Raw genomic sequence first — 25357 nt, 5'->3', positions numbered from 1 at the left:
CTCGAGGAACACCTGGATGCGGGATCCTGGAGGATTCCCAAGGCTGGATCCGGGATGCTGGAGGATGTCCAAGACACGCCGGCTCCAGGATCCAGGAGAATTCCCGAGGCGTGATGGATCCAGGATGCCGTGGGAAGCTCCAGGCCCACCAGGCGGATGCCGGAGGATTCCCGGAACACCCCCAGAGACGGGATCCTGGCGGATTCCCGAGGGATCCGGGATGCTGCCGGAGGATGCTCCGGGCACGCCGGCGGGATGCTCGCGGCTTCCCAAGGCACGCTGGGGCTGGGATGCCGGAGCATGCCCCAAACATTCGGGGATGCCCCAAACATTCCAGGATTCCCGAGGCTCACTGGAGCCGGGATGCTGGAGGACACCCGAGGCAAGCTGGGCCCGGGATGCCCGAGCATTCCCGAGCATTCCTGGGATGTCGCAGTAGTTCTAGGGAGTGGGGACATTCCAGGGACGCGCTGGAGCCGGCGGGGGCTGGAGGCAGCGACGCTGGGAGAGCCCCGGAGCCGGGGGACACCGGAGCGGGACCCGTCCCTGTCCCCGCCGCTCCCTGTCCCTGTCCCTGTCCCCATCCCCGTCCCCGTCCCCATCCCCATCCCCATCCCCATCCCCGTCCCTGTCCCTGTCCCCGTCCCCGTCCCTGTCGCTGTCCCCGGGCGGGATGGGGACGGGGCACAGGGACACCCTCGCGGTGTCACCAGCCCGACCCCGAGGGCTCAGAGGGGAGCGCGGTGGCCGTCGCGGTGACAGCGTGTCCCACCTGGCTGTCCCCAGCGCCACCGTCCCCGTCCCAGCCCCTCCCGAGCGCCCGGCGGGGCGGGAGAAGCGTTTGTAAAAATCCGTAAGGACCGAGCCCGGCGGGGGGGCCGGGGGTGGCAGTGAGGGACCGGTGGCACCGGAGACCGGGCTGGGGGGACCAGGGGGGACAGCCCGGGGGGCTCCTGGCACAGAGGTGACACCGATCCTGGCACGGGGGTGACACCGATCCGAGCCCGGCCCCGGGGGGCTCCTGCCCTGCAGATGGTGCTGAACTCGATGGCATCGAAGACTTTGGACGAGACGCTGTCACTCGGCCGGACAAGGACCTGTTGGGAGGGCACGGTCACCACGATGTCCCCACCCCCGTGCCGGTGTCCCCGCCCCCGTGCCGGTGTCCCCGCCCCGCCCGCGCCCACCTCGCTCCTCCCGCTGTTATTCCACGTCCCCGTTCTCCCTGTGGGGGCCGGGGGCCGCGGGCTCCTCGCACGGTGAGAGCTCATCGATGGACGCCTGGTTGGTGATGCCTGGGGGGGACACGGGGCCGGGGGTCACCAGGGACACCTTAGGACCCGTGTCCCCCCCCCGCGGCCACCCGCCCGCACAGTCCGGGGCCGCCCGCGCCGTGCTTGTGCCACCTCCCCGTCTGGGGACAGCTCGGACAGAGCTGGCCCTGCGCTGTTCGCGGTGGTCCCCAGACCCTCCCCGGCAGCCGTGGTGGCCGCGGTGGCCGTCCCCTACCGCTGGCCGCCCTCTCCTTCCACTTCTGCTTGTTCTCCTGGATGTGCTTGGTCCAGGTGGAGCGGAACCCGGCCAGGTCGGCTTTGATGTCCCCCAGCTCCAGGTGCTCATCCAGGGACGGCTGCCGCCACTGCGAGCTGGGGGACAACGGGGACAGCTGGCAGCGGGGCAGGGCCACCACTGCCACCACTGGGCCCAAAACACGGGGACAGGGACGCCCACCTGGGCTGCTGGGTGGCCGCGGGGTTGCCCTTGGCTTTGGAGCCGTCCTCGGCCAGGGGCGTCACCAACTTCTCGGCCACGTCGGTGAGCACCGAGAACGTCGGCTCCACGATGAAGTCGATGAACCCTGGGGACAGGAGGGGACACGGCGTGGCTGGGGACACACTGGGGACAGCGTGGGGACAGGACAGGGACGGGAACCTCCCCCGCACTCACCGATCTGCGACTGGGCCACCAGCGTGGAGGTGCGGTCGCAGAGGGGCGAGAAGGGCAGCCCCAGCTCGGCCTCCTTGTCCCCCTGGCAAGGCAAGGGACAGGCGTGGCGTCCCCACGGGGTGTCCCCCGCGCCCCCCCGCCCGGCCCCGGCCCTACCTGCCGGAAGAACTCCTCCATGAGGGCCTTGGTCCAGCGGCTGTGCACTGCCCACTGCTTGGTGGGGTGGCTGATGTCGGCCGCGTGCAGCAGCAGCGACAGCACCTTGGACTTGTCCAGCCTGGGGACAGCACCCCGGCACTCAGATTGTCCCCAGAGCCACCGCGTCACCCCCCCCCCGCGGCCTCCACCCACCTCTCCAGCTGCTGCAGCGCCGTTTTCATGGACTTGACCTGCTGGAAGTGGCAGGACATGTCGGTGGCCAGGACCATCTCGATGACCAATGCCCGCAGCTCCCTGCCGGGGGTGGGGGGGGGCACACGGCGTCAGGGCCGGCCGGGGACAGAGCGGGGACAGAGCGAGGACAGCGGTGGGGGCGGGGACCTTACGCGAACTCGTCCTTGGTGAGGTTGACGAAGATGTTGAGCTCCTCGTCCTGCATCAGGCGGAACACGGCGCTGATGTGGTGGTTCTCCAGCACCGAGCGGTCGTTGTACAGGATGGCGGTGTCCGACCTGGGGACACGGGGACACTGGGCACGGGCACGGCTGGCCGAGCCACCCTCGGGGCAAGGGACGGCCCCAGGGTGGCAGCGCGGCTGTGTCCCGGCTGTGTTGGTGGCGCTGGGTGTCCCCAGGGTGCCACCAGCCTGTTGCCAGCTGTACAGGTGACCTCAGGTGTCCCCAGGGTGCCCCGCAGTGTCCCCAGGACAGGTCCACAGCCCTGCCTGGGACCTGCCATGCCACCCGCACCATGCCGTGCCACCCATGCTGTGCCGTGCCACCCATGCTGTGCCGTGTCACCCGTGCTGTGCCACCCGTGCCACGCCATGCTGTGCCACCCATGCTGTGCCGTGTCACCCGTGCTGTGCCACCCATGCTGTGCCGTGCTGTGCCACATCTGCTGTGTCACCCGTGCCATGCTGTGCCACCTGTGCCACATCTGCTGTGCCACCTGTGTCATGCCACGCTGTGCCACCCATGCCGTGCTGTGCTGTGTCACCCACGCTGTGCCATCTGTGCCATGCCACGCTGTGCCATCTGCGCCGTGCCGTGCTGTGCTACCCACGCCACACTGTGCCACCCATGCCACGCTGTGCCACCTCCACCGTGCCATGCTGCGTCCCCCGTGTCCCCCGTGCCCTCACTTGGTCTGGATGTGGAAACTGTTGGTTGTCCCCGTGTGCTCGAAGTCGTGGATGGCGGCGGCAAAGACGATGGCCAGGACCTCGATCTCGGACAGGCAGTGCTGGGGACAGCGCGTCAGGGACAGGGACGGGGACGGGGACAGGGACAGGGATGGGGACAGGGATAGGGACAGGGACAAGGATGGGGACAGGGACAGGGACAGGGACAGGGACGGGGACAGGGACAGGGATAGGGACAGGGATAGGGACAGGGACGGGGACGGGGACAGGGACAGGGATAGGGACAGCGCGTCAGGGACAGGGACGGGGACGGGGACGGGGACAGGGACAGGGATGGGGACAGGGATAGGGACAGGGACAAGGATGGGGACAGGGACAGGGATAGGGACAGGGACGGGGACAGGGACAGGGATGGGGACGGGGACGGGGACAGGGACAGGGACAGGGATAGGGACAGGGACAGGGACGGGGACGGGGACGGGGACGGGGACGGGGACAGGGACAGGGATGGGGACAGGGACAGGGACAGGGACAGGGAGAGGAACAGGGACAGGGCCAGGGCCAGGGCCAGGGCCAGGGCCAGGGCCAGGGCCAGGGCCACCCCCCGGGGGGGTATCACAGCCACAGCTGTGACACACCAGGAGTGTGACACGCCCCGGGTGTGCGCGTGCTGTGACAGCCACGTGGGGACAACGGGGAACACATGTGCCAGGTGCCACCCCACGTGTGACAGCCAGGAGGGGACAACGGGGCACAAGCGTGTGACAACCGTGCAGGGAGAGCGCGGCACATGCGTGCGCCAGGTGCCACCTCGTGTGTGACAGCCGGGTGGGGACGACTGGGCACAAACATGTGCCAGGAGCCACCCCATGTGCAGCCACCTGTCCCCCGTGCCAGATGTCACCTTGTCCCCCATCACCCTGGGGGTGTTCCCATGGCAACGAGCATCCCCTGGGCCAGCAGGGACCGCGCTGGGGGAGCCGGTGCCAGCCTCGGGGACTGTCCCCGGTGTCCCCGTACCAGCATGCCGGTGCGCAGCAGGAAGCAGTGCACGGTCTGGGTGACGTCGGCCGCGTGCACCTGGTTGTGGTAGGGATTCCGGAACTTTCCGTAGCCCGATTCCAGCGCCTCCAGCAGCGACGTCAGGAACGCGCCGGGGATCTGGGAATGGGACCGGGGGGTCACGGGGGTGGGACAGACCCCGAGAGGGTCCGGGAGGTCCTGGGAGGGGCAGCTCGGCGGTCCTGGGAAGGGACTTTATGGTCCTGAAGGGCAGTTTGGGGGTCCTGGGGGGAAACTTGGGGGTCCGGGAGTTTCTGGGGAGGGTTCCAGGGGTGTTTTGGGGCTCTTTGGGGGTGTTTTGGGGTCCCGGGCGCACCTTGAGGCGGCTGTTGAGGTTGTGGGGGTGTTTTGAGGCTGTTTTGGGGCTTTTGGGGGGGTTTTTGGGGTCTCGGCACACCTTGAAGCGGCTGTTGAAGTTGTGGGGTGTTTTGGGGCTGTTTTGAGGGTTGTGGGGGGGGATTTTGGGGTCTCGGCACACCTTGAAGCGGCTGTTGAGGTTGTGGGGGTGTTTTGGGGCTGTTTTGAGGGTTGTGGGGGGGATTTTGGGGTCTCGGCACACCTTGAAGCGGCTGTTGAGGTTGTGGCGGGTGAAGAGCTCGAACACCACCGTGCGCAGCGAGTGCTCCTCGGCCGCGCGGTGCAGCGAGAACACGTCAAAGCACCACTGGTCCAGCCCCTGTGGGACACGGGGACACGGGGGGGGGGCCGGGAATTCCGGGGATGATGCCCAGGGACTCCCAGGGAAGTCCAGTAAAACCCCAGTGAAGCCAAGGATGCCCAGAGATGTCCGGTGACTCCCAGCAAGGCCCGGGATATCCAGGGATGTCCAGGGATGCCCGAAGATGCCCAGTGATTCCCAGATGTGCCCAGCAAAGTCCACAATTCCCAGTGCTCCCCAGTGACTCCCAGGAATGCCCAGCCATGCCCAGCCATGTCCAGTGAAGCCCAGGGATGTCCATGAATATCCAGAGATGCCCAGGGGTGCCCAGGGACACCCCACAATTCCAGGCAAAGCCCAGCCATGCAATTCCCAGCCATTCCCAGTGACTCCCAGCAGCCCCCCGGGGTTATTGGGGTGCCCTGGTACCTTCAGGCAGTTGAGGACGGAGGAGGAGTAGCTCGGCCCCACGGCCGTGTACGTCCGGCGGAACATCCTGGGGGGGAGGCAGGGCTGGGGAGGCTGGGGGGCACCGCAGGGACCCCCCTGGGGCTGGGGACAGTCCCTGGGTTTTGGGGGACCCCTCGGGTGCTGGGGACATCCCAGGGGCTTGGGGACACCCCTGAGTTCTGGGAACCCTCTTGAGTGCTGGGGACAGTCCCTGGGTGTTGGGGGACCCACCTCGGTTCAAGGGACCCACCTGGGTTTTGGGGACAGTCCCCGGGTGGTGGGGACCCTCCTGAGTGCTGGGGACAGTCCCCAGATATTGGGGACCCACCCGTGCTCAGGTCACCCCCGACACTCTCGGGTCCCCCCCCGAGCTCTGTCCCGGCTGTGTCTCCCCTGTGCCCTCCTCGGGGGGGACCCTGTCCCCGTTTCCGGCCCCTCTGTCCCCTGTCCCCGCTCGCCCCCCGCTCTGTCCCCTGTCGCACCTCTCCACGAAGATCCCGGCCTGCACGGCGTGCACGATGCTGCGGAATTTGGGCTTCTCCTCGGCCCGGCGCCCCTTGGCCCGCGCCTGCTGCGTGAAGGTGGCCGCGAGCCAGTCCCGCACCTCCGAGGGCACGGCCGCGTCCGAGCCCATCTCGCGCAGCTCGTCCTCCGTGTCCAGCACCTGCCTGAGGGACGCGGCGACACTCAGGGAGCTGCTGCTGTCCCCTCCTCTGTCCCCCCGCTGTCCCCTCCTCTGTACCCCCGCTGTCCCCCTCCTCTGTCCCTCCGCTGTCCCCTCCTCTGTCCCCCCCGCTGTCCCCCCGCTGTCCCCCTGCTGTCCCCCCTCTGTCCCCCTCCTCTGCCCCTCCGCTGTCCCCTCCTCTGTCCCCCCACTGTCCCCCTCCTCTGTCCCTCCGCTGTCCCCCCGCTGTCCCTTCCTCTGTCCCCCCGCTGTCCCCTCCTCTGTCCCCCCCGCTGTCCCCCTGCTGTTCCCCCTCTGTCCCCCCGCTGTCCCCTCTGCTGTCCCCCCGCTGTCCCCTCCCCACCTGGTCTCGTCAATGTAAACGGCCTCGAGCAGCGAGGCCGCGTATTCCAAATTGCGCTTCAGCTCCTCCACGTTCACCTCGCCCGTCTCCAGCTGCTTCACCAGGTACCGCAGCCTGCGGCGGGGGGACGCGGGGGGACCCCCGAGAGCGGGGACAGCCCCCGGGGGGGGGGGGGACAAGGTGTTAGAGACCCCCCGAGAACGGGGACAGCCCCCGGGGGGGGACAAGGTGGCACTGACCCCCCCGGGACAGCGCAACCCTCACGGGATGGGGAGAGGGTGGCACTGACCCCCCCCCCCGGATAGCGGGACAGCCCCCGGGTGGGGACAGAGGGTCACAGCCCCACCCCAGGACGGGGACAGGGGGTCGCGGGGAGGGGACAGGGAAGGGGGGGGTTCCCATCTGGGAAGCGTGGCTGGCTCGGGTGGCACAGGTGGCACCATGGCGTGGGGTGGCACAGGTGGCGCGGGTGGCACAGGTGGCACCATGGCATGAGGTGGCACGGGTGGCACAGGGACATGGAGTGGCACAGGTGGCACGGGATGGCCCGGGGGGGACCCAGGGTGGGGACAGTGTGGGGACACGGGGCGCTGCCATCCGGCCCACGCGTGTGCCAGTGCAAGGACGCTCGTGTGGCCACGGCGGTGACCGGAGCCACTTGGTGGGGAGGGGCCACCACGTCCCCCGGTCACGGCGACAGTGACGGTGACAGCGAGGGGGGCCGGGGGGAGCGGAGGGGGGGCCACAGACGTCACCAGCGCTGCTGTGACCTTGGGGAAGGCGATTGTCACCTTCCCGCGCCCGGCTACCCCCCGTGGGGACCCTCAGGGACCCCCACCTTGGCACAGCCAATCTCAGGGACCCCTGTGTCACTCGTGGGGACAAAGGACGGGGGTCGGGCTGTGCCACGCTGCCGGGTGCCACCCCCCTGGCCGCCTGTCACCGCCACGCCCCCCCGTGCCCCCTGCCATGGGGAGGACGCAGCCTCCGGAGTGACCCCAGTGTCCCCAGGGCCACCCCATGGGTGACAGGGTGGTCTCAGGGACCCCCTGTCACCCACAGGTGCTGCTGCCGCCCCTCGGACCCCCCCGTGGGGACCTGCCACCAACCCCCCGGAATGTGGGGGGACACCGGGGGGGCCTCAGGAGGGGACCGCCCCCACTTTGGGGACACACGTTCACCCACCTGTGGGAGGGACACGTGCGCTCACGTGGGGACACGCGTGTGACACCCCCGCGCCCACCCAAGGGTGCTCCCACCCCCCCTTGCACACGCGTGTGACACCCCCCGTGCGTCCCCTCGCGCTCTCAGGTGTGTCACACGCGGCCCAGATGTGTCACACGCGTGTGCGACACGGGCACCCAGCCCCGCGGGTCCCCCCCCCTCTACCCCCCGTGCCCCACACGTGTCCCCACGCGTGTCCCCACCCACGCGGTGCCCCCTCGGCCGCCCCCGCCCCGCCGGGACCCCCCCCCCACGCGCCGCACGTGCCGCAGGTGGGCGCGGGGACACGTGAGCTCCCAGCGACACAGGTGAGGGGGTGGCACCCCCCGGCAGCCCCCCCGGAGGGGACCGGGGACAAGGAGGTGGCACCTGCGGCACCTGCGCTGCTCCCGCAGAGTTGGGGACACCCCGGGCCCGCTGTCACCCCACGGTGACACCCAGGGTGAGGGTGACATCCCCCGGCACCCCCAGAGCTGCCCCGTCGGTGCCACGCCGGGGGCAGGGGGACCCCCAAGGCCGGGGGGTCCCGGTGTCCCCACCCCAAGGGGTGCAATGGGCGTAGGGGGGGGGGCAAAGGGACAAGGGGGTCTCGCATGCGGCGTTGGGGACACCTGGAGGGTCCCTGGGGGCGGCCGAAGGTCCCAAGGGTCCTTCTTGGGGTGGGGGTACTGGGGGTACTCTAAAAGGAGAGTGGGGGGTCCCCAAAGTGGGGGGTCAGGGGTTTGTTGGGGTGGGATCCTCAGGTGGCTTCAGGGGTCCTGGCTTGGGGGTCCCAGTGTGGGGTTTGGGGGTCCTGGTTTGGGGTTTGAGGGGTCACAGTTTGGGGTTTGGGGGGGGTCACAGTTTGGGGTTCGGGGGTCTCAGTTTGGGGTTTGAGGAGTTCTGGTTTGGGGGTCCCAGTTTGGGACTGAGGGATCTCGGTTTGGGGGCCCAGCTTTGGGGTTTGGGTGTCTCTCTTTGGGGCTCCCGGTTTGGGGGGTCTCGGTTGGGGGTTCGGGGGGTCCCGCGGCCGGGGGGTCACTCACAGCGCCCGCAGCTTGACCCAGACCTTCCTGCCGGGCACGGCCTTGGTGTCCAGCGGGGACGGGCACCCTCCGGCCGCGTCCAGCGCGCCGCGCTCCCGCTCCAGCCCCGGGAGGCTCCGCGGCGGCTCCATCGCCCCTGGGCACCGGGAACGCGGCTCAGCCCCGGCCGGGCCCGGCACCGCGGCCGCTGCCTCCAGTAGCCCCCGGTCCCTCCCGTAGCCCCCGGTCTCTCCCGAAGCCCCCCGGTCCCTCCCGCAGCCGCCGCCGGTTCCTCCCGCGGCCCCGGTTCCTGGCGCCTCCCGGAACCCCGCAGCCCCCGCGGCCCCGGCGGCTCCCCCGGCCCCGGTACCCGGCGGCGCCGGTGCCTCCTGCGGCCCCCGGTAGCGCCCGCAGCCCCGGCGGCCGCCCCCCCGCCCCGGCCTCCCCCCGCCTCCCGGTACCCGGCGGCTGCGCAGGCAACACCGGAGCCAAGATGGATCCGGGCACCGGGGGTGGGAGCACCGGCAGGGGAGAACCGGGGAGAGCCGGGAAGGGAGGGCCGGGAGCGGAGAGCCGGGATGGAGAACCGGGATGGGAGAGCCGGAGATGGGAGAACCGGGGAGAGGGAGAACCGGAGATGGGAGAATCGGAGATGAGAGAACCGGGAGAGGGAGAACCGGAGATGGGGAAAGAGGGAGCGCCGGGGCTGGGAGGAAACGGGGAAGAAGAACCGGGATGGGGAGAGGAGGGAGCGGAGGAGCGGGGATGGGCAGCGCCGGGATGGGGAGCGCCGGCGGGCGGCGGGGGGGACCGGGGATGCTGCGCGCTCCTACCGGGGGATGCTCGGCCGGTGCCGCCGGTGCCGCCGGTGTCGCCGAGCCCCGGTGTCGCCGTGCCCCGGTGTCGCCGTGCCCCGGTGCCCCGCCGCCACCGGCTCTGCCTCCGCCGACCGGGGCTCGCCGCAACTTTCCCCGAGCCGGCACCGGCACCGGCGGGCGGGGCGGGGCGGGGGGAGCCGGGGGCGGGGGCCGGCAACGGGGGGTCCGCCCAGCCCCGCGCGGCGCCGGGACCCCCAGGGGAACGTGGGGCGGGGAGGGGGGGGGGGGTGCCCCGGGACCCCCCGAGGGGAAGGAGGGGTCCGGGACCACCAGGAGCCCCGGGGGGCACCCGAGACCTCTCTGGAGCTATGGGGGCCGTGCCCCAGGACCCCAACCGGGGGGACCCCAGGACTCCAACTGGGGGGCCCCAGGACCTCCTGGAGCTCCGGGGGGGGGTTAGGACCCCCAGGATCCCTGGGGACAAAAGGGGGGGTGGAGGTGTCCCGGGACCCCCGAGGAGTTGTGGGGGTGCCCCTGGGTTTGGCTGCTGGGGGAGCGGTCAGAGCCCCCCGGTGACCCCCAGAGAGGGGTCGTGACCTCACACCGGGGCTCTGCCCTGCCTGGGGTGGGGGCACCGCCACCCCCAGACCCCCCTGGCCCCCCCAGCCCCCTCCCTGCCCAGCCCTGCCCCGTCCCTCCTACGACCCCGGGGACGCGACCCTTTTGTCCCCTCCCGCTCGGGGGTCAGCACCCACCGCCCCCTTTTTGTAGGACCTACCCAAACCCGGGGCCTCTCACCCGGGCTGGGGGGGCGCGGGGGGGCCGTGGGAGCAGCTGGAGCTTCCGGGGACCCCCCCACGCCCCCCGCACCCCTCACCCCAGGGACCCCCCTCACCCTGTGACCCCCAGCCCCACCGTGTCCCCCTGGGTGCTGGGGGCTCGGAGGGGCTCGGGGGGTGCCCGGGGGGGGGGTTTGGGGTGAGGGAGCCCCCGGGGGGGGGGAAGGCCCCCCCTCACCTGCCCGGCACGCGCCGAGCGCGCCCCCGAGGAATATTAATGAGGCTTTTATGTAACGGCGGGGGTGGGAGCAGCGCCCACCCCGGCACCGCGGGGGGGGCCAGGTGAGACCACCCCCCCACCCTGGGGCACCCCCCCGAGCCCCCCAGCTCCGTCCCGTCACCCCGGCCCGGCCCCCTCTGCCACCTCCGGCCGCTCCCCGAGGCACCCACGGGTGATGCTGGGGGGGTCCCTCTGTTTAGCCCCCCAAATTGGGGCTGGGCCCCCTCCCACGGGGGTCCCCGGCTTTGCTGAGGGGGATGGGGGGGAACCCATGGGACCCCCCCCCCCGCTGGGCTGCGACGCCCCGGACACGGCGTGGAGGTCCCAGCCTTCACTGGGGACACTTTGGGGGTCCCCCAGCCCCTCATTTGGGGTCGTCTGACTCATCTTGGGGTCTTCAGACAAACTTGAGGGTCCTCAAGCTGATTTTGGGGTCCTCAATCTTATTTTGGGTTTCTCGAACTGATTTGGGGATCCTCGGACTGATTTTAGGGGTCTCAAACTCATTTTGGGGTTACTCAAACTCATTTCGGGGGTACTCAAACCAATTTTAGGGCCCCAAAACTGCGCTCGGGATCCTCGAACAGCTCATTTTGGGTTTCTCCACCTCGTTTTGAGCTCCTCAAACGGGGCCGGGGCTCCTCAAAACGACGTCGGAGCCGCTCATTTTGGGGCTCCTCAAACCGACTTCGGGCTTCAAACAAAAAAAATCCCCCTGACTTTTGGGGTGCTGAAAGTTTCGGGGGGCGCGGAGCCGGGTGTGGGGGGCGGGGAGGGGGCAGAGCTTTGTGCGGTGGGGGTGGGACACGGGGAGGGGGGGTCGGGGTCCGTGGGCAGGGCCGGGTGGGCGCGCGCGAGACAAAAGCGCTGCCGTGGAGGGGGGGGGAAGGGGGGGGGGGGTGGCGAGCTCGGGAACGTTTCGGGCTCGTGATTGACGAGCGCCGAAATAGAACCGAGCCGCGAGCGGGGAGGGGGCGGCGGAGCCCCCCGGGAGCGCGGCCGGGGGCGGGGGTGGGGGGGGTGGGGGGGTCGCTCCGGGGTCGTTTCGCAGCTCCCGGTGTTGGGGGGGGCGGGGAGGATTTTGGGGTTTGGGTTTTTTTTTTTTTTTATTTGAAGGCGATTTTTGCCCCACGCGGTTTCGGGGCCGCTCCCTCCGGTCCCCCCCCCCACCCGTGATGATGCTGGGGGGGGTCTCGGTCACGGGGGGGTCCGAGGGGGGGCCCGAGGGCGCGGCGGGCGCTGTCGCCGCTGCCGGTGACTCATCCCGGAGCCGCCGCCGTGCGCGGAATGGCAACGGCCGCGGCCGCCTGCGCCCCATTAATTTTTCCCCCAAGATGCTGCACGGGAGGGAAATAAAAACACGCGGAGATGGGGGGAAAAAAGAGAAACGGGGGAGGGGGGCCAAGAGGTGGCGGGGTGGGGGGGAGGGCGGGCGTGGAACGTGACTGGAAGCGGCCCCGGGGGCGAGCGGGAGAAGGGAAACTGAGGCACGGCCCCAGCGGGATCGGCGCGGATGGAAAGGTGGAAAATCCCGCCGGGAGCTGCGGTGCCGCCGCGTCCCGACCCCAGCGTGGCACCCCCCGGACACCCCCCGGGAGCCCGGACAGCGCTCGGACACCCCCCAGATCCCCCGGAGGGTCCGGGAACGTCCCCGGGAGTGGTCCCCGGGTCGGGGGCCGCTGCCGGCCCCGAATGATTCCCGGGATGAGTCCGAGAGTTTGGGGGGAAAAAGAGGCTTTTAGTGACGGCGGCGACAGCGGGGGGACATTTGGGGACACGGTGGTGGCATCCAGCGGTGAGGGGGGCGGGGGGCCGCGGTGAGGGGAGGGTTTTCGGGGGGGGTCGGGGGGAGATCGGGGGGAACGAGGGGGTCCCGGAGGGACGGGTTGGGGCATTTGGGGAGGGACACGGGGGTCCTGGGGGGACAGGGAGGGGGATTTGGGGATCGGGGGGACACGGGGGTCCTGGGGGGGGGGGGTTGGAAGGTTTGGGGAGGGACACGGGGGTCCTGGCACGGGGTGGGTTGGGGGATTTAGGGCTCGGGGGGAGACCTGGGGGGGGGGGAATTGGGGCATTTGGGGAGGGGCACGTTTGGGGGGAAGGTTGGAGGATTTGGGGTCGAGGGAGAGGGAACAGGCTGGGGAGTCTGGGGAGGGACACGGGGGTCCTCAAGGGGTGGCCTGGGGGATTTAGGGGTCGGGGGGGATGCGGGGCTTCTGGGGGGGAGGAGTGGGTTGGGGCATTTGGGGAGGGGCACGGGGGTCCCGGCGCGGGCCGGGCGGGGGTGCGGGGGTCCGGTCAGTGCGGGAGGGCCCTGCCGGGGCCGGGGGGGTCCCGGCACACCTCGCGGAAGGCGTTGCGCAGCAGGACGTAGGGGAAGCAGCTCTCCAGCATGTCCAGCGTCAGGAAGGACGATTCGGCCACGATCTGCCGGCCGAAGGGGGAGGGGGGGGGCGGTTGGGTCAGGGCACCCCCCTCTTCCTCCCGACCTCCCCGCGGCCCCCCCGCCCCGGCTCCAGGTTGGAATATTTGCATTTAAATTGCTCCGAGCCGGGCCGGGCGCTCCTGGAATACCAATCCCACCGGGGGGCCGGGGGGACGAGACCCCCACCCCCGGCATTCCAGCCCCCCCCCCCCGACATTCCAGGCCCCCCCCCCTCGGCATTCCAGCCGCTTCCGGGGGGGTCGGAGATGGATGCGCCCCCCCTCCCCAGGACCCAACCGGAGCCCACTCGGGTACAGCCCAGAGCCCACCCAGGGGGACATCAGGACCCACCCAGGGGACACCCCAGAGCCCTCCCAAGGGGGACCTCACCCCAAAGCCCACCCAGAAGGGCCCCTCAGGGGCTGTGCCCACCCAGGGCCACCCCAGAGCCCCCCGGAGCCCTCACCAGGTGCAGCAGCAGCACGAGGGAGTCGCGGTTCCGCGCCCGCACCTTGTCCGGCTCCTGGCCCAGCTGCAGGAGGCTGACCGAGGCCAGCTGGGGACAGGGACGGTCAGTGCGGGGACAGGGACCCCGCGGGGACAGGGACAGCCCCCGGGGAGGGGACAGGGCCAGGCTCACCAGCAGGAACTCCTTCAGGTGGGTCTCGATATTCTTGTTGTGGATGGTGAAGAGCGCGGCCGAGACCTGGACGATGGCCTTGGCCAGGCAGTGCAGGTTGTTGTTGTAGCCTGGGGACACCGCGGGGACACCGGCAGGTTGGGGACACGGGTTGGGCACACAGAAAGGTGGGGACACAGGAAGATTGAGGATTCAGGAAGGTTGGGGACACAGGAGGGTTGGAGACCAGCCAGGGTCTCCACTGTGCCCACGTCCCTCCGTGGCAGTCGCGGTGTCCCCGTGTCCCCCCCAAACCCTCTGCTGTGACAATGGGACGGTGACAACCCCCAGCACACAGGACATGGGGACACGGGGACATGGGGACACGGGGACAGCCCTCACCGTCCAGCTCGGGGTTGTAGAGGGACGCGGGGTCAGCGGCCAGCTGGGGCAGGGACACGGCCACGAACACCAGGAGCAGGCAGGACACCTTGTAATCCTCCTCGGGGGACGAGCCCTCTGCAGAGGCAGGGGACAGCCCGGTGACAGGGGGCTCCCAGGTGACACCGGCAGCCCCCCCGTGTCCCCAGAGCCCCCCCGGACCTGTCCTGTTGCCAGCCAGGGCGGTGACCAGCGCCGGGTCCACCTCACACGGGATCCCCGCGGCCGAGGCCAGCTCGAAGATGCTCAGGGTGACCTGGGGACACGGGGACAGGGGGGACACGCGATGCCACCCGGTGCCACGCGGCTGGGCGGGCCCGAGGGCCCCCCCCCGTGTCCCTGTCCCCACCTGGATGTCGGTGTCGGGGGTCACCACGTCCGCCAGGCACTCGATGGGGCCCATCAGGAAGGGGCAGTGCTGGGAGAACGCCTGGAAAGGGGAAAGGGGGGGGTCAGGGGGGGTCCTGTGGGGTCGGGGGTCCCACGGGGGGGGGGGTCCCGTGCTCTGGGGGTGCCCCTTGGGGGGCTCCCACCTCCCTGAGGCCCTGCTGGGCCATGGCGCGGAAGCTCAGGATCTCCCCGATGATGGTCATGCGCTTCAGGACGTTCTCGGCCGCTGCGGGGACACGCGTGGGACGGAGGTGTGACACGGGTGGCACAGGTGGCACCCGCGTGTGGCATCCCCTGTCCCCACTCACAGGTCAGGCGGGACAGCAGCGCCGGCCTCTGCTCGGCCCTGCAGCAGCGCAGCTGCACCAGCGTGTCCATGTTCTCGGCCACCAGCTTCTGCGGGGACATGGGGACACTGGGGACACTGGGGACATGGGGACACTGGGGGACATGGGGACACTGGGGGACACTGGGGAACATGGGGACACTGGGGACACTGGGGACATGGGGACATGGGGGACACTGGGGACATGGGGACACTGGGGGACATGGGGACACTGGGGGACATGGGGGACACTGGGGACACTGGGGGATATGGGGATACTAGGGACATGGGGACATGGGGACACTGGGGGACACTGGGGAACATGGGGACACTGGGGACACTGGGGACATGGGGACATGGGGGACACTGGGGACATGGGGACACTGGGGGACATGGGGACACTGGGGGACATGGGGGACACTGGGGACACTGGGGGATATGGGGATACTAGGGACATGGGGACATGGGGACACTGGGGGACATGGGGGACATGGGGACACTGGGGGACACTGGGGGACATGGGGACATGGGGACATGGGGACACTGGGGGACATGGGGGACATGGGGACACTGGGGGACACTGGGGGACATGGGGACATGGGGACATGGGGACACTGGGGGATATGAGGGACCCTGCGGGACCCAGCACCTCTGACCCTCGCACAAAGCCCAAGGGACAGGCAGGGACGGGGTTGGGGTGGCCCCAGGGTGGCCCTGCCTGCCCTGTCACGGTCCCCAGCCCTCTGATCCCTGTCCCAGCCCACTGTCCCCTGTCCCCAGCCCTCTGATCCCTGTCCCAGCCCACTGTCCCCTGTCCCCAGCCCCCCCCGTACCTTCAGCTCGGTGACCTGGGACCCCACGTGCCACATCAGGTTCTCGCTCAGGAACTTCATCCCGTAGGGCCCGATGAGCTCGGCCAGCGCCCGCATCTCTGCGGGAGGGGACAGGGTGGGGACCCCCGCGGGGACAGGGGAGGTGACAAATCCCCCCAGACCCCCCCCCACCAGACCCCACCTGAGATGTCGGAGAACTCGGCGGCGCTGAACGGGGGCTGCTCCTCACGGGGCACCGTGGTGAAGGCCTGGAGGGCCGGGGACAGGAGCACGGCCCCGGTGCTGGCCTGGCGCAGCAGGGCCTCCAGGTACCTGCGGGCACGGGGACACGGCGCTGTCACCTGCGGGAGTGCCACCCAGGGGAATGCCACCCGTGGCACCGCGACCCACAGCAACAGGACCCAGGATCAGGGCACTGGGGCGGGGATTTGGGGGCTGGGGACAGGCTCAAGGCACTGGGGACAGGCTCAGGGTACTGGGGTGGGGATTTGGGGGCTCGGGACAGGCTCAGGGCACTGGGGTGGGGACTTGGGGGCTGGGGAGAGGCTCAGGGCACTGGGGACAGGCTCAGGGCACTGGGATGGGGATTTGGGGGCTGGGGACAGGCTCAGGGCACTGGGGACAGGCTCAGGGCACTGGGATCAGGATTTGGGGGCTGGGGACAGGCTCAGGGCACTGGGGACAGGCTCAGGGCACTGGGATGGGGATTTGGGCACTGGGGACAGGCTCAGGGCACTGGGGACAGGCTCAGGGCACTGGAATCAGGATTTGGGGGCTGGGGACAGGCTCAGGGCACTGGGATCAGGATTTGAGGACTGGGGACAGGCTCAGGGCACTGGGGACAGGCTCAGGGCACTGGGATGGGGATTTGGGCACTGGGGACAGGCTCAGGGCACTGGGGACAGGCTCAGGGCACTGGGATCAGGATTTGGGGGCTGGGGACAGGCTCAGGGCACTGGGGACAGGCTCAGGGCACTGGGATGGGGATTTGGGCACTGGGGACAGGCTCAGGGCACTGGGGACAGGCTCAGGGCACTGGGATGGGGATTTGGGCACTGGGGACAGGCTCAGGGCACTGGGATCAGGATTTGGGGGCTGGGGACAGGCTCACGGCACTGGGATCAGGATTTGAGGACTGGGGACAGGCTCAGGGCACTGGGGTGGGGATTTGGGGGCTGGGGACAGACTCAGGGCACTGGGATGGGGATTTGGGGGCTGGGGACAGGCTCAGGGCACTGGGATCCGGATTTGGGCACTGGGGACAGGCCCAGGGCACTGGGATCGGGATGGTGCTGAAGGGACCACGAGCTGCTGCCCCCATGACCCCACAGCAGCGTCACCCACCCCCGTCCCCGTGTCCCCAGCCCCGCGGGGGACACGCACCAGTCCGTGTAGATGGCGGTCAGCGTGGGCTGCCCGCTGGCATCGCGGGGGTGGCTCTGCTGCAGCAGCACCGCGCGGAGCAGCCGCCCCGTGTCCAGTGCCACCAACTGTCCCAGCCGCTGCACCAGCCCCATGTAGGCCCCCAGTCCCGCCAGCACCTCCGAGGGCCGGGCCACCTCCTGCGTGGCCTGGCTGTAGCCGGCCATGGCCACGATGGCCCTGCGGGGACACGGGGGCGGTGAGGGACGCGCTGTGCGTCCCCTCGGCCCCGCTCGGCCCCGGCGCGGCCCCGGTGCATCCCCACCTGGTCAGGCGCGTCTCCAGGTGGCTGCTCAGGTACTCGGCCGGTGTCACCTTGTGCCCAAAGACGGTGAAGTTGGGGACGTGGTTGAGGCTCAGGGACAGCTCAGCCAGGGTCAGGTGCAGCTTGTCCATGCTGGGGGGACAACCATGGTGTGACCACACGGGGACAATCCGTGTCCCCTGGGGACAATCATACCCACACCGTGCCCACACCCAAGCTCTGGTGGCCTCATCAGGCACACCGTGACTCCGTGGGGACAGTCCTGCCCCGGGTGACGCTCACTTGGTGGTCAGCGTCCGGTCTCGCCGTTGGCTCTCTGTCCCCGGCTTGTCCCTGTCGGGGTCCCCCTTGCGGGGCGGCTGCTTCGGGGTTTTCTTGCCGCGGGCTCTGCTGATGGTGGCTGCGCAGTGCTTGGGCAGCAGCTGAGGGGTGGGGACAGGCTCATGGGGACGTGGGGACACCCCAAATGGGGTCACCAGGGCCACAGGCCACCATCCCCCAGGGCTGGGTTGGGGGAATGCCCTGCCAGGTTTTGCTCCCATGGAGAAACTTCCCCATCCCGAGGGTTTGGTGGAGACAGAAGGACAAGGGGACGGAGAGGCCACGGAGGCCCCAAAAGCCACAGAGACCCCAGAACCCCTGAAGACCCCGAAGGCCACAGAGATCCTCAAGCTGATGGAGACCTTGAGGTGGTAGAGACCCAAAAAGCCAGAGGGATCCTGAAGGTGATAAAACCCCCAAAGTCCTGGATCCCCCAAAGGCCACTGAAGCCCCAAAGCTCCTGGAGACCCCAAAGTTCCTGAAGCTCCCAAAGGCCACTGAGCCCCCGAGGTTGTGGAGACCCCAAAGGCCACCAAAATCCCAAAGGCCCTGAAGCCCCCAAGGGTCACCAATCCTCCCAAAAGTCCCAGACCCCCTGGACCCCCCTGAGCCCCCCGAAGGTCCCAGAGCCCCCTGAAGGTCCCAGACCCCCCTGAGCCCCCCAGACTCTCCGGATCCCCCTGTCGGGACCTGCTGGCTCAGGTTGTGCTGCTCGGCGCAGGCATCCAGGACGCAGCCGCTGCCCACCCGCGCCAGCTCCTCCAGGAACTTGTGGCAGAGCCCCAGCGCCGCCGCCTCCAGCTGCGGGTACTGGGAGGGGACACCGGGACCCCTCAGAGCCGGGGACACGGCCAGGGGACCCCCCCCGGGGTGTCACCCACCTCCTCGGGGCACATGGGGTGCAGGCAGCGCGAGAAGTGGGCGCAGAGCAGGGGGAAGGCGATGGTGAAGCGGAGCATGGACGGCTCCTCCAGCGTCACCGCGAACATCCGCTCCAGGGGCCGGGGGTAGAAACTGCGGGACAGGGCGGGGACAGGGGGATGGAGGGGGAAAAGGGGTGGGAAAAGGGGAGATGGGGCGGGAAAAGGGGGTACAGGGACGGGAAAAGGGCAGGGAAATGGGGATGGGGTGGGACAAGGGTGGGAAAAGGGTGGAAAAAGGGGTGGGGTGGGAGAAGGGGGTACAGGGTGGGAAAAGGGCAGGAAAAAGGGATATGGGGTGGGAAAAGAGAGTACAGGGGCAGGAAAAGGGCAGAGAAAGGGGGTAGAAGGGGGGTCAGGAAAAGGGGCAGGAGAGGGGCCGAAATGGGGTAGGGAGTGGAGGAAGGGGGTACAGGGGTGGGAAAAGGGAAGGAAAATGGGATGGAGAGTGGGAAAAGGGGGTACAGGGGCACGAGAGTGGCAGGAGAAGGGGGACAGGGGCTCACCAGAGGTGGGACAGGTCGGAGACCTCATCCAGCAGCTCCTCGGGCTGGTCCAGCAGGCGCGTGTGGAACACCACGAGGTTCATGACACGTCCCACGTCCCCGTTGGAGACCAGCGGCAGCGCCGCCTTCGCCACGCTCGTGTAGGCCTGGGGACAGAGGTGGGGACAGCGGGGACAGCGGGGACAGGGACAGGGTCAGGGGACAGGGACAGGGGATGTGGGGACAGGGACAGGGTCAGGCGACAGGGACAGGGACAGGGACAGGGTCAGGGGACATGGGGACTGGGACAGGGTCACGGTCAGGGGACAGGGGGACAGGGACAGGGTCAGGGTCAGGGGACAGGGGATGTGGGGACAGGGACAGGGGATGGGGGGACAGGGTCAGGGGACATGGGGACAGGGACAGGGGATGTGGGGACAGGGGATGGGGGGACAGGGACAGGGTCAGGGGATGTGGGGACAAGGATGGGGACGGCAGGGACAGGGGAGGAATGGGATTGGCACAGGGATGGGAACAAAGGTGGAGATTGGGATGGGGACAGGGACAGCAGGGGGACAGGGCCAGGGCCAGGGCCACCACCTGGAGCCGGAACCAGTCGAGGCGCAGGGCGGTGAAGTCAAACTGCTCCTTGTCATCCACTGCGGGGACAGAGGGACGTGGCGACGGGGCTGGGGGGTGGCAGTGCCACCACAGAGTGGAGCCGCCACCCCTCGGGGTACCCAGCACGGCCCGGGCTCCCGGGACAGCGGGGACACGGGGAGGGGACATTCGGGGCTGGGAGGGGACACGGCCGCACCTTCTTTGGCAGAGAGAGCCGAGAGGGAGCTGACGAAGGACGAGAGGATCACGGACTCCTCCTCGGGACACACCGAGAGGTTCTGGGGGGACACGGGCGGGCTCAGGGGACAGGGGCAGCCCGGAGGAGGCTCAGGGGACAGGGCCACCCCCCCCCCCGCGGTACCTGGATGACGTCGCTGAGCACGAGCGCGTCGAAGCGGGCCAGGTACTGCCGGTGGTACCGGCCCAGGACCCGCCGGTGCCGCCGCACCAGCGCCCGCAGCTGCTCCAGCGCGAACAGCAGCTCCGCGATGCGGCTGCGCCAGGGGGGCCATTAGAGACCCCCCCCAAACACCTCGGACTCTGGCAGTGCCCCCCGAATCCCCCCCTCCTCCCCCCAAAACCACTGAACGTCCTCGGGGCTCCACAGAACCTCTCGGACCCCCCCGAACCGCCCCAGTGCCCCCCGAACCTCTCTGAGTTCCCCCAGGGGCTCCCAACCCGCCTCCCCGAGCCCCTCTGAACTCCCCCGGACCCCCGGACCCCGCCCGGACCTTCCCGGCTGAGCCCCCCAAGCCCACCCGTCCCACGCCCGGGGTGTCCCTGCGGGTGTCCCCTCCCTGTCCCCACCTGTCGGCGAAGTCCTCGGGGCTCTTGGTCTTGGTGGCGTGCTCGGCGTGTCGCGACAGCCAGCTCACCTCGTCGCGACACAGCGACAGGGCCACGAACACCAGCAGGGCCTGGGGGGGTTGGCGAGGGGGTCGGGGGGAGCCCGGGAAGCCCCCCGGACCCACCGTGAACCACCAGGGATGGGCAGAGCCCGGCACGCATCCCCCGCACCCAAAATCCTGCGCCCACCCCCTGAACCCCAAATCCAGCACCCCAAACCCTGTGCCCACCCCCTGCATCCCAAATCCAGCACCTCAAACCCTGTGCCCGCCCCCTGAACCCCAAATCCAGCACCCCAAACCCTGTGCCCGCCCCCTGAACCCCAAATCCAGCACCCCAGACCCTGTGCCCACCCCCTGAACCCCAAATCCAGCACCCCAGACCCTGTGCCCACCCCGTGCACTCCAAACCCCGCACCCCAAACCCTGTGCCCACCCCCTGAACCCCAAATCCAGCACCCCAGACCCTGTGCCCACCCCGTGCACTCCAAACCCCGCACCCCAAACCCTGTGCCCACCCCCTGAACCCCAAATCCAGCACCCCAGACCCTGTGCCCACCCCGTGCACTCCAAACCCCGCACCCCAAACCCTGTGCCCACCCCCTGAACCCCAAATCCAGCACCCCAGACCCTGTGCCCGCCCCCTGAACCCCAAATCCAGCACCCCAAACGCTTTTCCCACCCCTCCACCCCTAATCCAGCACCGCCCCACCCCACACCCCAAATCCTGTTCCCATTCCCCTGTATCCCAAATCCTACAACCCCACACCCCCGAAACTCCCCAAAACCCCCAAAGCGCAAGCCCCAAACCCCGCACACACAACGCCCCGCACCCCAAAATCCCCCCAAAATCTCCCAAACCCCCCCCCGGCCGCACCTTGGGCCCCAGCAGCCCCGGCTGATCCTCCAGCAGCGCCACGAGCTCCCGCACGGCCCCGCGCAGGAACGAGCGGCGGCCCCGGTGCAGCGCCGGGCTGGAGGGGTCAGGGGGGGTTTGGGGGGTCACTGGGGGTCTCGGGGGTTTTGGGGGGTGGGGACGATCCGGGGGGAGCAGGGTGAGGGGACAGAACCCCCCGCAGGAATGGGAGGGGACCCCGGATGGTGACTCTGTGGGGATTTGGGGGGGTCAGGATGGGGAGAGAGGGGGGGATCAGGGTCAGGGCCACCCAACCGAGCCCCCTGGCCACCCCCAGGGGACAGCACGGGTGAAATCGGGGCACCCCCAATCTCCGCCCGGGGTCCGAGACCCCCCCCAGGACCCCCCGTGTTTTGGGGGCGCCCCGGACCCCCGGGACCCTCCCCAGCCTTCCCCAGCCCCGCTGGCCCCGCTGGCCCCGCTGGCCCCAGACCTGTGAGCCACCGCGTGGTCCCGGCACTCCTTGACATCGGCCACGCGCTTCCCGTACCTGGGGAGGGACACCTGGCACAGCCCCGGGGGACCCCCGGGCACCCCCGGAGCCCTCTGGGTACAGCCCCCAGACCCTGCTACCCCCCGGGCACCTGGGAGACCCCCAGGAGACCCCCCGAGCACTCCCAAAGCCCCCTGAACAGCGCCCAGCCCCCCTTGGCACCCTCCAGAGCCCCCGGCCCCGCTCCCTGTGAAGCCCCCAGACCCTGGCACCGGCTGTGCCACCCCCCGGGGGGGTCCTCACCCCTTGAGCCCCCCCAGCAGCTCCTCGGTGACCTTGTGCACGGCGATGGCCTCGTCGCGCAGGAGGGTGACAAAGAGGGTGCCCTGCAGCGCCTGGCGCCAGAGCTCCTGGCACGGGGGGGCGGCGGCCAGAGCCCCCGGGCACACCAGGAACCCCACTGCGGGGACAGCCTCGCGTCAGGGACCCCCGGCGCCGGGGGGACCCCAAAACGGGGAGCGGGGGGTGGGGACAGTGCCCAGGAGGGGTTGGGGAGCCGCGGGCAGTGCCAGCACTCACGGATGATCCAGCGCTCCATCACCTCCAGGGACAGGTACTCACAGGCCATCTGGGGACACCGGTGTCACCACGCCACTGTCCCCTGACCCTTCCCAGTGCCTGTCACTGTCCCCATCTCCCTGTGTCCCCATATCCCTCAGTCCCCAATGTGCCGGTGTCACTCACTCTGTCACAGGTGGCCGGGCTCAGCATGTCCCCATACCCCATACCCCATGTCCCCATACCCCATGTCCCCATACCCCATACCCCATGTCCCCATACCCCATACCCCATGTCCCCATACCCCATGTCCCCATACCCCATGTCCCCATGTCCCCATACCCCATGTCCCCATACCCCATGTCCCCATACCCCATACCCCATGTCCCCATACCCCATATCCCCATGTCCCCATACCCCATGTCCCCATACCCCATGTCCCCATGTCCCCATACCCCCATGTCCCCGTACCCCATACCCCCTGTCCCCGTGCCACTCACGCTGTCGCACGTGGCCGGGCTCAGCATGTCCCCATGTCCCCATACCCCATGTCCCCATACCCCGTGTCCCCATGTCCCCATGACCCCATAACCCCTGTCCCCATGTCCCCATACCCCGTGTCCCCGTGTCCCCATACCCCATGTCCCCCTACCCCGTGTCCCCATGTCCCCATGACCCCATAGCCCCTGTCCCCATGTCCCCATACCCCGTGTCCCCATGTCCCCATACCCCATGTCCCCATACCCCGTGTCCCCATGTCCCCATGACCCCATAGCCCCTGTCCCCATGTCCCCATACCCCGTGTCCCCATGTCCCCATACCCCATGTCCCCATACCCCGTGTCCCCATGTCCCCATGACCCCATAGCCCGTGTCCCCGTGCCACTCACGCTGTCGCACGTGGCCGGGCTCAGCATGTCCCCGGCGGGTCCCAGCAGGCTCAGGAGCTGCTCCCGCCGCCACTGCTCCGCGTCCTGGCAGCGCCGCGCCAACGGCGCCCGCAGCGACAGCAGCGCGCTGCTCACGGCCTGCCACGGGGACACGGCGGCGCTGGGGACACCGGCCCGGGCGGGGGGTGGCCCTGCCGGTCACCGGGGACCCACGACCCACCTTGGTGTGGGGCCCGAACTCCTCGGGCAGCTTCTTGAGGGGGTGCTCGTACTCCAGCACCATCTGCGCCAGGCGGGCGAAGCCGGGCTCGCTGCGGGGACACGGGGACACGTTGGGGACAGCCCCGAGGAGGGCATGGCCTTGGGGACAGCCCCGGGCCTGGCCCCGGAGGGGACACGGTGCTGGTGGCAGCCCCGGTGGGGACACAGCCGTGGGGACACGGTGCTGGGGACACGGTGCTGGGGACAGCCCCGGTGGGGACACGCTGGGGACACAGTGCTGGGGACACGGTGCTGGGGACACGGTGCTGGGGACAGCCCCGGTGGGGACAGCGGTGGCACCTGGCGCCGTGGCTCATCTCGTGCGCGCAGTGGTAGAGCCCCAGCAGCAGCCGCCGCTCCTCGGTGCGCGCCAGCAGCAGCACCAGCGACACGTAGGTGACAACCAGGTCCAGGTAGCCCTTGGTGAAGTCGTAGTTGATGTGCTGGCGGGGAGGGGACAGCCGTGAGCGCGGCGGGGACGGCGGGGACACCCCAGGGTGGGTCCCCGCGGGCGGCACTCACGATGTCGAAGAAGCACTGGCTGGCGTCGATGGTGTTGAGCAGCTCGTACACGTGGTCCTGGCGGCGAGGGGACAGCGCCGCGTGTCACCGCCGTGTCCCCGGCTCTGGGTGACCCTCCCTGTCCCCTCTGTCCCCCCCCCCGGCTCACCCGGAACTCCAGCACGTCCAGGAAGGTGTGGTAGAACGGTGCCAGCACCCGCACGATGTCCCCCTTGTCCCTGTGCACCGGCCCCAGGTGCTGCTGCAGGGGGACAGCGGCGTGGGTGGCACGGGGGGGACACCGCGGTGGGGGTGGCACCGGGGGGACGCGCGGGGAGCGGTGAGAAAAGGGGACATCCAGGGTGAGGTGACAGTGGGGACACCCAGGGAGGGGGTGGCACGGGGGGGCACACCCAGGGAGAAGTGACAGAGGGGACACGCAGGGTGGGGTGGCACAAGGGGGGGCACGGGAGGGGGGTGGCACATCCCACACGGGGTGGGGACACGGTGGGTGGGGACACGGGGACAGCGGGGACAAGGGGACACTCACGGTGCTGGTCCGCACGTCCAGGTGCGGGAATTTCTTCTGGATGAACTTGGCCGAGGCCTCCATGGCCTTGTCCCCAAGGAAAGGCGGCCGCGTGCGGGGGTCCGAGCACGTCTGGGGGACCCCGCGATCAGAACCCCTCCCCCCCCAAACTGACCCCAAAAACTCCTTCCTGGGATGGGACACCCCAAAATCCCCCTGCACAAAAGAGCTTCTTCCCCCAAACCCCCCCAAACCCCTCCCGGGCTGGATCCCCCCCCAAAAACCCGCCCTGTCCCAACCCTCCCTGGGCTGGGACCCCCCAAACCCCCCCTGTCCAAGCCCCTCCCTGACCAGGGACCCCCCAATCCCCCCCCTGTCCAAGCCCCTCCCTGACCAGGAGGTCAAAACCCCCCTAAAACCCCTCCTGGGCCGTCCCCCTCCCTAAATTCCCCCACCCCCCCCCGGTCCCCACAGCCCTTTGGCTGCTCCCCATCAGCAGCCAGAGGGGGTTGGGGACCCCCGCGTGTCCCCCCAGGACCCCCCACCCACCTTTTTGATGTGGTAGACGCGCACAAGGACCCCCCGGCCGCGCTCGTTGAGCAGCGTCAGCTTCTCAGCCAGTTTGTCCCCGTACACCGAGGGCAGGGACATGGTGGCACCCCGGTGGCACCCCCGTGTCACCCCCACGGTCCCCAAAAGGCCCCAAGCCCCAACTTCCCCTTCCTGGGCTGGGCCCGGCCGCGCTGGGGCCACTGGGGCCACGTGACGGCGCTGCCACCACCCCGTGACACCACGGGGGACGTGG

General features: G+C 69.8%; 2 protein-coding genes across 3 annotated transcripts; both read right to left on the bottom strand.

Moving 5' to 3' along the window:
* Positions 1-608: 608 nt before the first annotated feature.
* Positions 609-9664, bottom strand: PDE1B (phosphodiesterase 1B). 2 transcript variants are annotated; one of them, XM_032094234.1, is made up of 16 exons: positions 9510-9664; positions 8698-8833; positions 6449-6562; positions 5903-6088; positions 5400-5466; positions 4872-4988; positions 4271-4411; positions 3251-3351; positions 2493-2618; positions 2299-2400; positions 2104-2224; positions 1948-2029; positions 1732-1858; positions 1510-1646; positions 1188-1295; positions 609-1097 (listed from the first exon to the last, which is right to left on the bottom strand). In XM_032094234.1, exons 2-15 carry the CDS (start codon positions 8826-8828, stop codon positions 1204-1206), a joined length of 1644 nt encoding a protein of 547 aa, XP_031950125.1. In that variant the 5' UTR covers positions 8829-8833; positions 9510-9664; the 3' UTR covers positions 609-1097; positions 1188-1203. The 2 variants fall into 2 exon arrangements, with proteins under 2 accessions (XP_031950125.1, XP_031950124.1); XM_032094233.1 differs by lacking the exon at positions 9510-9664 and adding an exon at positions 9138-9159.
* Positions 9665-12797: 3133 nt separating this feature from the next.
* NCKAP1L (NCK associated protein 1 like) lies at positions 12798-25233 on the bottom strand. The gene is made up of 31 exons (XM_032094244.1): positions 25102-25233; positions 24574-24684; positions 24193-24285; positions 24045-24101; positions 23823-23965; positions 23482-23572; positions 23262-23399; positions 22394-22442; positions 22118-22274; positions 21815-21871; positions 21343-21439; positions 20428-20537; positions 19982-20114; positions 19817-19898; positions 19600-19658; positions 19021-19166; positions 18476-18608; positions 18285-18404; positions 17556-17695; positions 17274-17405; positions 16970-17188; positions 15768-15898; positions 15587-15684; positions 14737-14824; positions 14572-14654; positions 14388-14468; positions 14201-14294; positions 14000-14116; positions 13619-13728; positions 13445-13534; positions 12798-12980 (listed from the first exon to the last, which is right to left on the bottom strand). The coding sequence occupies exons 1-31, from the start codon at positions 25201-25203 to the stop codon at positions 12852-12854; spliced, it is 3390 nt and encodes a 1129-aa protein (XP_031950135.1). The 5' UTR covers positions 25204-25233; the 3' UTR covers positions 12798-12851.
* Between the last annotated feature and the right edge of the window lie 124 nt (positions 25234-25357).

This window comes from Corvus moneduloides, chromosome 30 (assembly GCF_009650955.1).
Source record: "Corvus moneduloides isolate bCorMon1 chromosome 30, bCorMon1.pri, whole genome shotgun sequence".
Taxonomy (NCBI): Eukaryota; Metazoa; Chordata; class Aves; order Passeriformes; family Corvidae; genus Corvus; species Corvus moneduloides.
The sequence above is the reverse complement of the archived record's forward strand: the minus strand, read 5'-3'. Positions and strand labels throughout refer to the sequence as shown.